This window comes from Salvelinus alpinus, chromosome 7, assembly GCF_045679555.1.
Source record: "Salvelinus alpinus chromosome 7, SLU_Salpinus.1, whole genome shotgun sequence".
NCBI lineage: Eukaryota > Metazoa > Chordata > Actinopteri > Salmoniformes > Salmonidae > Salvelinus > Salvelinus alpinus.
Genome location: NC_092092.1, coordinates 19,093,851 through 19,106,148, shown reverse-complemented (window position 1 = coordinate 19,106,148; position 12,298 = coordinate 19,093,851). Strand labels below are relative to the sequence as shown.

The following is a 12,298-nucleotide window of genomic DNA, read 5'->3' as shown; positions in this document are numbered from 1 at the left end:
CCTATTAATTATTCTGGATATAATGACAAATAATGACATAGCCTAGTGGGCTTATTCACACTATGATCTGGTAATGATATAACATGACTAATACATTTTGTTTACCATGTTACACCTGTCATTTTAATGAACACAAGGGGCTTGAAGTAGCCTACTTGGATTTGGAGCTCAGAAATGCAAGTACTGGAATAGGCCTACCTTGAAAATCAGACATTTCCTCAATTTGGTGCTTGAAAGGTCCTTGTAATTATTGTAACCAATGTATAAGTTCTCCTGCTCCGTTATACTTATCTGTGATTTAGTTTTTGTGAGAGACGTGGCCACCTTCATTTGTTTCCCGCTGATTCAATTGAAGGGTGTTGTGCTACTCTGTTGAAGTATAACCACGTGTGGTTATTATGAGGACAACAACATCTAATGCTGGCTTCAACTTGGCTTTCCATACAAATCCTTCCATTAAAAAAGGAACCTGGTGCTTGGTCACTTTCTCATTATAAAAACAGTGATGGTGAGATTCAAATAGTGAGATTAATGCTACTGCTATTCCTGGCTTTATTATGTGTGCCTGCGTCAGCCACATAGGCTACAGAAAAATCTCCATGCATCCAATTTATTTGTCAGACAATATTCTCACATATTTTAGAATGTAATAATAATTATAATATCAATGCATTGGCACTGCCCAAGAAATCATTATTGTTGTAGTGGTAATGACCTACTTTTTGGACACTTTTTGCATGCTTTTGGGGGGAAGGGTTATATATTAGGCCCTACATCTACAATTATATAAACTATACAATTGTATAACATTGATGTCCTTGAAAATTACAATTAAGTGCTTGAAAAAGTCCCTGAAAGTCCATGAATTTGACTTGTCAATATCTGTATGAACCCTGATTAAAGGATGTATAATCCTAGTCCTATGTTGTTGTATAGCTGGAGTTATGAGACAATTTGCATATATTCACTTTTATTCCTCTAAGTACACAGGCAGAACTGCATGAAAATCCTTTTTATTTTTGTTTCAAATCATTTTGATATGTTGATCCCAATGTCACACATTGGTGCCATTATTTATAGAAAGACCCAAATACTGTAGAAAAAAAGAGTAGTATATACTATAGTAATTACTGTAGTATGCTGTAGTAGTTACTGCAGTTTTTTTGTGGACTGTAGTATTTACTGTAGTATTTACTGTAGTGTTTTTTCGCATTGTAGTATGGTATACAGCAGCATTTACTGTAGTGTTTTTGGGGACATTACTGTAATATTTACAAGCATATATATATATATATATATATATATTTTTTACATAGAAGTGGGGAGATTTCTCCTTGAAGAAACCTACTGAAGAAATACAAAAACAGCTCATTTTCCATACCATGTAGGTCGGTAGGTAGGTAGGACTGGTTTCTGAACAGATTCAAGAGGTTCTGCTCTCTCTATAACTTGCAGAGAATGGGCATGGGCATGGTATATGCAAATTAAATACTGCAGTATTTACTATAGCTTACAAATGTCGTGTTTTTGCGGACTGTAGTGTTTTTGCTGACATTTCTGTAGTATTTACTACAGTGTTTTTTGTGTGGATAACGCTGTAGTATTTACTATAATATTCTACAGTACACTACAAAATGATATAGTAAGTACTACCCATTATGGGGCGGCAAGTAGCCTAGTGGTTAGAGCGTGGGACTAGTAACCAAGATCGAATCCCCGAGCTGACAAGGTAAAAATCTGTCGTTATGCCCCTGAACAACGCAGTTAACCCACTGTTCCTAGGCTATCATAGTTAAATAAATAAATGATCAAGGGATACTACAGTGCATAGTATCCTACAAGCTGTAGTATTTTTTTAACACCATAGAAATATAATCTGTGCGTCTCCAGAATTAGAAACAGAGTTGTACTTCCATTGTAACTGTGCTCACAGCTGATACCACCTGGCACACATGGGACTATACTACATACTATACTATAATAAGGCCTGTTAGTTATGGTCAACTCCAGACTTTGTATGTGCCAGTTTAACTTAAACTAAACTGGCACATACACTGTACATAGATATACAGTATAAGGCCTGGTAACAAGGAGGACTGCAGAATTAGGATGTGAGTTGATGTAACCCCACATCGATACACTTCTTTCATTTCTGCCAGACATATGTTATAAATACACACACAGTGCTTTCTGCCAGCGCCCCATTAGATGGCTTTAGGAAGAAAGGACTGGGATAAATGGGGACCCTCTCTGACTCTCTTCCACTGGGACACTTCATAGCAACTACAGGCCTTATTCATCATTGCCAACTGCCAACCCACTCCAGCCTTGATCGCAGTGCCAGAAAACCACAGAAGGTAGGATTTCTGTGGACATTTTGGCATGGAGGTGTATGAGAGTTGAATTTGGTAAACCAACAAAGTCATTGCTAATGAACTAGGTGAAGATGATTTGATCTAATAGAGGTTCCATGATGATTAGTTTATGCACTGATGTAAATGGACGCAAGTGGCATTTCGGCAACTTTTCATAGAGATTGATAGACGACTCCTAATGTATATAACTATTTTAGCATAGAGGGCAGCTACCGCTCAGCCCAGTCAAAGCTCTTCTCTATCCCAGCACTCCAATTGCGGAACAAGTCAGGACAGAGGAGTCCCTGCCCATATTCCGAAAATGTTTGAAACTCTACCTTTTTGAAGAGTATCTTAAACAACTCTCCCGACGCGCCCCATTCCATTGTTAGAGCTGTCACTTGACTCTCTTGTCAATATAATAGACAATCTTGAGGGATGGCACCACAACATTGCTGATAAATGCCTTGATCTAACCCCAGAAAACCCCAAAAGACAGGAGGATTTCTGTGCCCCCATGTGACGTGGTGGACTGACAGGACTAGGTGTGTGCAGTCCAAATCGCACCCTTTTACCTATTCTCTTCTCTCGTCAAAAGTAATGCATTATATAGGGAATAGAGTGCCATTTGGGAAACAGCCTATCAGACTGGAAGGAGGGCACCACCGACACAGGCCTAGATGGCTCTCTTTGTCTTCTCAGTAGCTCTATTGCTGCGTCCCAAATGGCACCATATTCCCTATATCGTGTCTTACTTTTGATCAGAACCCTATGGGAATAGGGTACCATTTGGGATGCACCTCCATGTATCACCTCAGAGCCACTCCTCTAACGAAGACATGCATGCCCCTTAACGAGCTCTAGCTCCTAACGAGCTCCTAGCGCTAACGAGGTAGTGACGGAGCGTGGACATGTGGTCTACACCCTGACTGCTTATTAAGACTGTCGCCTCAGAACTTATCTGTTAGGTTCCGTGAGGACGAGATGCTCGGTTGGAGGTGAAGAGAGAAGTAGGTAAGAAATGTAGGGGGAGCAGAAGGGAAGAAATGTAGGACACCACACAAGGAACAGGAGGAGGAGGAGGAGGGGGGAGGAGAGAGAGAGAGAGAGAGAGAGAGAGAGAGGAGAGAGAGAGAGAGAGAGAGAGAGAGAGAGAGAGAGAGAGAATTTTAGGAAGGAAGGAAAAATAAATGGACAGAGTTTACGAGAGAGAGAGAGAGAGAGAGAGAGAGAGAGAGAGAGAGAGAGAGAGAGAGAGAGAGAGAGAGAGAGAGAAACACCATTGTAAATACAACCCATATTTATGCTTATTTATTTTAACTTGTGTCATTTAACCATTTGTACATTGTTACAACACTGTATATATACGTATAATATAACATTTGTAATGTCTTTATTGTTTTGAAACTTCTGTATGTGTAATGTTTACTGTTAATTTGTATTGTTTATTTCACTTTTGTATAATATCTACCTCACTTGCTTTGGCAATGTTAACACATGTTTCCCATGCCAATAAAGCCCCTTGAATTGAATTGAATTGAGAGAGAGAGAGAGAGAGAGAGAGAGAATACTTATTTTGAAATTATAAGATACATGAAGGGAACCTTTTATTGCACTTCTTGGAAGATTTACTTCTCGAGAGTGGACTGTATTCCTTGGTGTCTGCTGATGTTACAATGCATTTTTTGGGTCAGCATCCCCATTAAGCACCCACTGTAATATTTAGCAGAACATAACAGAATGGGAACATGGAAACACCTCCCTTTACCAGCGTGTTCCAGCATGTAGGACTACTGAATACCTTCTATTTGCTCTATATAATATATATATCATATAATATTATTGCGAAGCATCTTTTGAAACTACAGAGAACAATTGGATCTTGAATAGTCTGATCCTGATATGACAGGAACGTCTTTCTCAGCGTCTCTCTCTTTTGATTGTAGTGCATAAGTACAGTATACCATTTGTGTTCAGCAAAAGATTTTGTATCCAATTTAAAACCCCTGCTTTAGGTTCTGCAAACAGAATTGTCTTGGCAGGAGACCCCCCTCTGAGGTATGACAGTGAGGTGTACGGAATGTTGGAACGGATTGGGAACTGATTTAGAACTCTGACTTAGAACTTAATGGTTCCGCAAACAGAAGTCTCCTAGCCTCCTAAACTCCTAGCAGGATATTTCCTCTCCACCCCCTGAGGTATGTCAGTAAAGGCTATGGAGTGTTGAGTGCTGGGCTTTGTCCCAAATGGCACTCAATTCCATTTATAGTACACTCTGGTCATTAACTATTTAGGAAATAGGGTGCCATTTTGGGACGCATCCCTGGAACTGGTCATGGAAATTCACCTGGCAGAGCTGCATGAAACCTGGGGAGACTCCCACACAGAGGAGAAGGGGCTCTGGTGGGGTACAGTGGGGTGTGTGTTCGTGTGTGTGTGTGGGGGGGGGGGGATTAGGAGAAGGAGAACGTGTGTTTGTTTAAAGGGTCACTCCAGGATTTTGGCAATAAGGCCCGTTATCTACTTCCCTAGAGTCAGATGAACTTCTGGGTACCATTTGTACAGTATGTCTTTGTGTCCAGTGTTGGAGGTAGTTTTGCGAGCCAATGCTAATTAGAGTTAGCGCAGTGACTGAAAGTCTATGAGTATCTACTAGCATGCAACAGTCCCTTAGAGATGATTAAAATAAAGAAAAGTGTGTCTGGAAGAGCAAGGGCCTGTTCAGTACTCCTTGTGTGTACCCAGTGATGTACTGTACACTCCACACTCCCTTCCCTGAGAATAGTGCACAGTGTTTGATGTGATGCCCACTCCCTAACCTGAGAGTATTGCACAGCGTTTGATATGATGCCCACTCCTCTACCCTGAGAATAAGCACAGCGTGTTGGTGTTTACCTCTTTCAGACAACCCATAAAGTTGTTGCTAACAGGTGATCCAGGCAGGTCAGCCGTGCTAGGACTCCCGCCAACATAGAAAAAGTCGTCGGAGCCTAGCATGGTGTAGTCTTCTTGAGTATACCCTGTGGTGGTCAGTATCCCATCCACGGATATAGTTACCTAGACAACAAAGCACAGGGAAAGGACACGCTATTCTCAGATAGCCCATCAGAGCTCTCAGTCCAGCGGCTTTCTGCCTCTGATATATAGTCTCTGAGTCTGTGATAGTATTGTTTTTCCTCTATATAGATTTTTGGTAAAGATTATAGAAACCCATTTTCATGTCTGTTTTTTATTTTTTTCTTGTTTTTTTGTTTATTTTGTCCAGTTTAGGATTAGTAGTTTGAGATGTAGACTGCTAGCCCCCCAAGGAATTGATAAAGCTAGTTAGCTAGGAAGTTAGTTAGTTGCCCCAGACTAAGTGTGTTAGTAAGTTAGCCCCTACTGCAACTCAAAAGGAATTTCAGCAGACACAAAAATGGTGTTAGTAGAATGTTATCTAGGTTAGTTTCGCTAGGGTTACATGTTAGTAAAAGTTAATAAGCAGTTTGTTTTCTAATAAAAAGAAAAGAAAAGAACAGCGTGCGACTGGGTTAGATATAGAAAGCAGCAAGCGAGTAGAAGCCACAACCACAGGTTTAGCGTTTAGCGTAATACACAAAAATTAGTTTTTTCAGAAAGACAAAAGTAAGGTGTTTTGTCTTTTCCTTTTGCATGTGAGCACACAAAAAGAAATGTTCCCCAAGATGGTGTTAGTTAATAGGTTAATTAAGGAAAAATTGTTTTGGTCCGACACTTTGCGCTTGTGTCGGATGTATGCAGAAGCACAGGATTGGTGGATCGTGCAAAAAAAATTAAAAGCACCAATGACAACGACAGCTGGACTGGACGAGTGGTCGGGAAGTGTGAGCATGTGCAGCGTACAGCGCAGCATTCAGAATGCATGCCATGCAGAGTGAATGGGAAATAGAACACTGGCTGAGCCAATGAGCATCAGGCCAGCCAGGCAGGAGTCAGACATGGGTCCTCCTTTGTTAACCACTGCTTGATGCAAAAGGCTCGAAACGATGCTCCTAAAAACGTGATTGGACAGGAGACAGGAAGTAAAAATAACAGGAAGTGGTGAAAACCAACCAACGGATGAAAATATAGTAAAAATAAAAAGGTCAAAACGTAAGCAGAAAGAGTACCAACCGCAGTTCCCCTTTTTTTGTTAATGACGTCTACAGTAAGAAAATATAGAAAAGAAACACACGGCAAACCCAAACTAAGAAACAATTAGAATGATATCTACCGAACAATGTAGTTTGTTTACCATAGCGTGTCCAATGCCTGAGTGCTTTGTGGAAAAGGGGGGAGAAAGGAAATTAAAAACTGTGAACAGAATAACGATAGTTACTCAAAAAAGAGATGATGGTTAACTACCAAAAGTTAGTACATTGCTGAGTTTGTTGTTGTTGTTGTTGTTGTTAATAAACATTAAAAAAAGAGATTGGTTAGTAGTATGACACATTCCATGAATGACATGTTAGTTGTTGTTTTTCAAAGCATGTTAGTAACATAGAGTAAAAAAGGGCAAAATAAGTAATTTTTACAAGATAAAAAGCAGACTAAGAAAGACTAGCGAAAATGCCTCCACAAGTGGAAGTGAGCTAGCCAGCGTTGGATCGATTGGTGACTCCCTAGACCGGACTCGTAGACCGGACTGCCTGGGTAGGCATCAACAACCCCAACCCCCACCCCTCTGACACGGTATGATTGACAGACATCAAATGGTTCATAAGAGAGAATGCCTAAAGCGCATCAGTCGACCCTCTTTAACGAAAGTCTTTCAGATCTTTGGGTTCATTTGATACATTCTTTCATTATTAGGACCAGTTTAGGACCATGTTCATGATTTTCAAGACCCGTTACAGACCAAGATTCCGACCGATCCCATCCGTTGGGACGTCGGTGGTCAGGAACTCATCTTACATTACTTTACCTCCATTATGGTCTTATTGATGGACTTTAGGATCACTTTACTGTAATGAAACAAAGCAAAGACCCTGACACAGAATGAGAACGAGAATGGAGATTGGATTCCCCCGTTGAGCATGCACTTTCATTATGCATTCTTAATGTTTTCACAATTAAATACAATTTTAACATTACTGAAATCATATCAATATTTATATATATATATATTTTTTTAACTTTTTGTCAGTGTGGCGTTTCAAAACAAACAATCCACTACTATCTGAGCAGGAACACATCTAGAGAGAGCTAGTGTGTTGGTAGAATGCCGTACGAGAGATCCTCAATAAAACCAGTATGTTCTATACTTCCAACTATATGTCATAAAGCAAACTGTGTTGCTTGTAAACTGTGTTGCTTTTATTTTTCTTAATTTTGCGTTTTCTCTATTTTTTGGGGGTGTAACAGTTGAGCATGTGTTGAGCAGCCAAAGACCCAGAGGTCAACAACAAAAAGGCTGATCCTCTAAAAGTAAATACATTATGTTCATTGTGGTCACAACTACAGTATATAGAGGAATGGATGACTCAGAGATCAGCAACTCTGAACAAAGTGGTACATCCCTGGGGCCAAGCTTCCTGCCATCCAGGACCTCTATACCAGGCGGTGTCAGAGGAAGTCCCTAAAAATTGTCAAAGACTCCAGCCACCGTAGTCAGAGACTGTTCACTCTGCTACAGCACGGCAAGCGATACCGGAGCACCAAGTCTAGGTCCAAGAGGCTTCTAAACAGCTTCTACCCTCAAGCCATAAGACTCCTGAACATCTAGTCACATGGCTACCCAGACTATTTGCATTGCCCCCATGTTTTTCATATGGTCTTTCCTCTATTGATGCCTCTGATATTCCATTATCATTTTTTTTATTTGAAAAATTATCACTGGTCTAGATATGTCCCTGCTCAAATGCAGCACCGCGTTCTTCATGTCTTACTACAGATCAAATCATTATTACGATCAATCGAAATACTTATTCCAAAATGGGTCAAATTTATTTGATTGTAATAATCAAATTCAATCAAATTGGGCTCATCTAAATTTGTGTACTACTAATTCTCCATCGCAGTCACCCATTTTACTGTTACCTGACGTAGATTCCTTGTAACTTTGACATCATGCCAATCATTGTCATTGAATTTCCCATTGACAGGCTCCACCAGAGCTTCAAAGGCCCCAGACCCCAAATTAATGACCAGCGATACAGCTCCGTTTTTCAGGGCCAGGTTGACGTAGTCTGCAGACTTCCCCGTGTGAAGCATCAGACCGTTCCTCTGTAACGTCTTGAAGGACAGGGTGATCTCGTCGCTGCTGCTCTGGATCGGGTTCAAGGACAGGTCGTAGCAGAAGAACTCGGATCCCTTGAAGGTCGCCACGTAGTCTTCCTTTCCTATGAGAGGACACAAAGATAAAGAAGGATTAAGTTTTACATAGAGGAAGGGAGGGAAGAAGAGCAACTCCTACATTCCATATAGCTCGGCCTGCTTAGCTGTCCACCTAGCTGTTCAGAAGGTATAGGAAGATTTCAAAAAGGTTAGGTTATAACAGTTCACATTCAGTTTGGACTCGACTTGGGGTGATAAGATGGGATGATATGGACATTTACAAAGACTGCTCTCCTAAGGAATGGTTGTCCTGTACAGTACTTAAATGTGTACTTATATTCGATCCTCCAATGGGCTGCATTACTGAAAACCATGAAAAACCTTGTGACCTGGTACCCATGGTGCCCCAAAAATCAACATGAAGCCTTGTCTCAAATCCTTACCTGTATCTCAGGTAGTGAGGACAAGGTAGTGTGGACAAGAAAGTGTACCAAGTTCAAGTTCACTGCGCATTTGCATTTTTTATGAATTTGCTGGAATTGTTTTACGTTCCTCAAACTCAAACATGATTAAACCAATCTGAAGGCAAGGATTCTGTTACCAGAACCACTGGTTTGGTTTATGCTTCACACGTTGAAGAGGAAACCCTTCTACTGGTACATCATAGTACAATATAATATTCTCCAATGACACATCATAGTACAATACAATATTCTCCAATGATACATCATAGTACAATACAATATTCTCCAATGACACATCATAGTACAATACAATATTCTCCAATGACACATCATAGTACAATACAATATTCTCCAATGACACATCATAGTACAATACAATATTCTCCAATGATACATCATAGTACAATATAATATTCTCCAATGATACATCCTAGTACAATACAATATTCTCCAATGATACATAATTGTACAATACAAATATGCTCCAATGATACATCATAGTACAATACAAATATGTACCATTGCTGCTCAAATGTAAAACCTGAAAACCCCATAATTCCATTGGTAAAAAAGCCTTAATTGTTTACATTATCTGGCTCTACTGTGTTTGTGAATGGAAATTAAGTAATTGTATAATGGAGGAGTATGTTTTCAGGGTATTACATTGTATTTATCCAGTCTTCTCTCTATTCATTAGCCTGAGTACAATTACACTTACTACAGAATGGGATGGGAGAGGGAGGGAGAGAGAAAGAGAGACAGAGACAGAGAGAAAAGAGAGAGGGGGGTAGAAGAGACAGAGAGAGATATTTCTGTTCTTTGTCGGATTCACCAAAGCTCCATAAAATCAGTCCAATTAATTTAGCTGCTACTCATTTTCAAGCCAATAAACCCATTTGAAAGCTGGCGGTTCACGGTTATGTTTTAGCCATTTAGCCATTAACATTACATTCTCAGAGACAAGAGATGAGCTAAAAGAAGCCCCCATCCTTAGTGGACCCCAGGAAGAACCTTAGTTGTTGCCAAGGTGTCAGCTAATGGGGATCCAAATAAAGTATAGTGCTCAACTCTTTGAAGGGGCAGTATTGGGGATAGCAAGCGTCAGGCAGGGGAGGGACAATGGTAGGTCAACCAATAAACAAGCTATTTAAGAAGTGATCTGGGACCAGATAACAAGCTATTAAAATAACCATCCGACAATAAACCAACCACAACACAAATGAACCACAGTATTTATATACATATTACACACATAAACTATATATACATAAGTATGTGGACACCCCTTTCAAATTATTGGATTCTATTATTTCAGCCACACCCGTTGTTGACAGATGTATAAAATCGAGCACACAGCCATGCAATCTCCATAGACAAACATTGACAGGAGAATGGCCTTACAGAAGAGCTCAGTGACTTTCAATGTGGCACCGACATAGGATTCCACCATCCCAACAAGTCAGTTTGTAAAATTTCTTCCCTGCTAGAGCTGCCCCGGTCAACTGTAAGTGCTGTAATTGTGAAGTGGAAACGTCTAGGAACAACAAAGGCTCAGCAACAAAGTGGTAGGCCACACTAGCTCACAGAACGGGACTGCCAAGTGCTGAAGCACATATCGCATAAAAATCTTCTGTCCTCGGTTGCAGCACTCACTACCGAGTTCCAAACTGCCTCTGGAAGCAACATCAGCAGAAGAACTCTTCGTCGGGAGCTTCATGAAATGGGTTTCCATGGCCGAGCAGCCGCACATAAGCCTAACATCACCATGTGCAATGCCAGGTGTCGGCTGGTGTGTAATGTAATGAAATGTAAAGCTCGGACTCTGGAGTAGTGGAAATGTGTTCTGTGGAGTGATTACGCTTCACCATTTGGCAGTCTGAAGGACAAATCTGGGTTTTGCAGATGCCAGGAGAACTCTACCTGCCCGAATGCATAGCGCCTACTGTAAAGTTTGGTGGAGGAGGAATACTGGTCTGGAGGTGGTTTTCATGGTTCGGGCTAGGCCCCTTAGATCCAGGGAGGGAAATCTTAACGACACAGCATACAATGACAATCTAGATAATTCTGTGCTTCCAAGTTTGTAGCAACAGTTTGGGGAAGGCCATTTTCTGTTTCAGGATGAAAATGCCCCCATGCACAAGGTGAGGCCCATACAGAAGTGTTTTGTCAAGATCCGTGTTGAAGAACATGACTGGCCTGCACAGAGCCCTGACTTCAACCCCACTGAAGACCTTTGGGATGAATTGGAACGCCGACTGCGAGCCAGGTCTAATCGGCCTAATGTCTAATCAGTGCCGACCTCAGTAATGCTCTTGTGGCTGAATGGAAAAAAGTCCCCGCAGCAATGTTCCAACATCTAGTGGAAAGTCTTCCCAGAAGACTGGATGCTTTTATAGTAACAAGGGGGGGACCAACTCAATATTGATGTCCATGATTTTGGAATGAGACGTTTGACAAGCAGGTGTCCACATACTTTTGGTCATGTAGTGTATATTACACAGGTGCCCGCACACAAATACATAGGCTACAGACAGACAGACACACTCACCCGCACACCCGCTCACCTGCCCGCACATAAAGTGTCTCTCCGGAGCAATTTGTCAGGTTATCAATCCCTCTTTAAAGGTACTATACTACTATATTATACGGCACCTCTGAGAACACTGCAAGTGGCCGTAATTCAGCCTGACTGGATCACCTCTCCTCTGCTCTCTCTTTAAGCCTCTCTCTACCCCTGAGCCTCCATCCTCCATCAGTATGAGTGAGTGACAGTTGTCCTCCCCACACCCACCCACCTGCATAGACACACACAGACACAAACACACACACACACACACATACGCACACACGCACACACGCACACACACACACACACACACACACACACACACACACACACACACACACACACACACACACACACACACACACACACACACACACACACACACACACACACACACACACACACACACACACACACACACACACACACACACACACACACATCCTTCTCCCCCCTGTCAGTCCTGGACAACTTATCAGCCCCATCACTCCATGACCATTCATCTCCCCCCTCTCTCGCTCTCTCCTCATGCATTCCTCCCTCTGCTGCCTTTGGCTCAGACCTAACGATCAATACTGCTAAGCAGTGTGCTGTGATCTGAAGCACTGTGACTGTGACTGCGTGTGTGTGCGTGTGCGTGT

At 41.5% G+C, this 12,298-nt stretch overlaps 1 protein-coding gene across 22 annotated transcripts in view; it reads right to left on the bottom strand.

Annotated features, from left to right (window-relative positions):
* LOC139580539 (neurexin-1a-like) overlaps positions 1 to 12,298 on the bottom strand; it is a 605,221-nt gene that overhangs the window by 388,480 nt on the left and 204,443 nt on the right. For 15 of the 22 annotated variants that reach the window (XM_071409319.1, XM_071409321.1, XM_071409331.1 and 12 more), the window contains 3 exons: positions 8,391 to 8,692; positions 6,607 to 6,630; positions 5,250 to 5,411 (listed from right to left, as the gene is read on the bottom strand). In XM_071409319.1, the coding sequence (XP_071265420.1) occupies positions 5,250 to 5,411; positions 6,607 to 6,630; positions 8,391 to 8,692 (488 nt within the window). The remainder of the gene's footprint in view (positions 1 to 5,249; positions 5,412 to 6,606; positions 6,631 to 8,390; positions 8,693 to 12,298) is intronic. The other 7 variants (XM_071409323.1, XM_071409326.1, XM_071409330.1 and 4 more) reach the window with 1 other exon arrangement.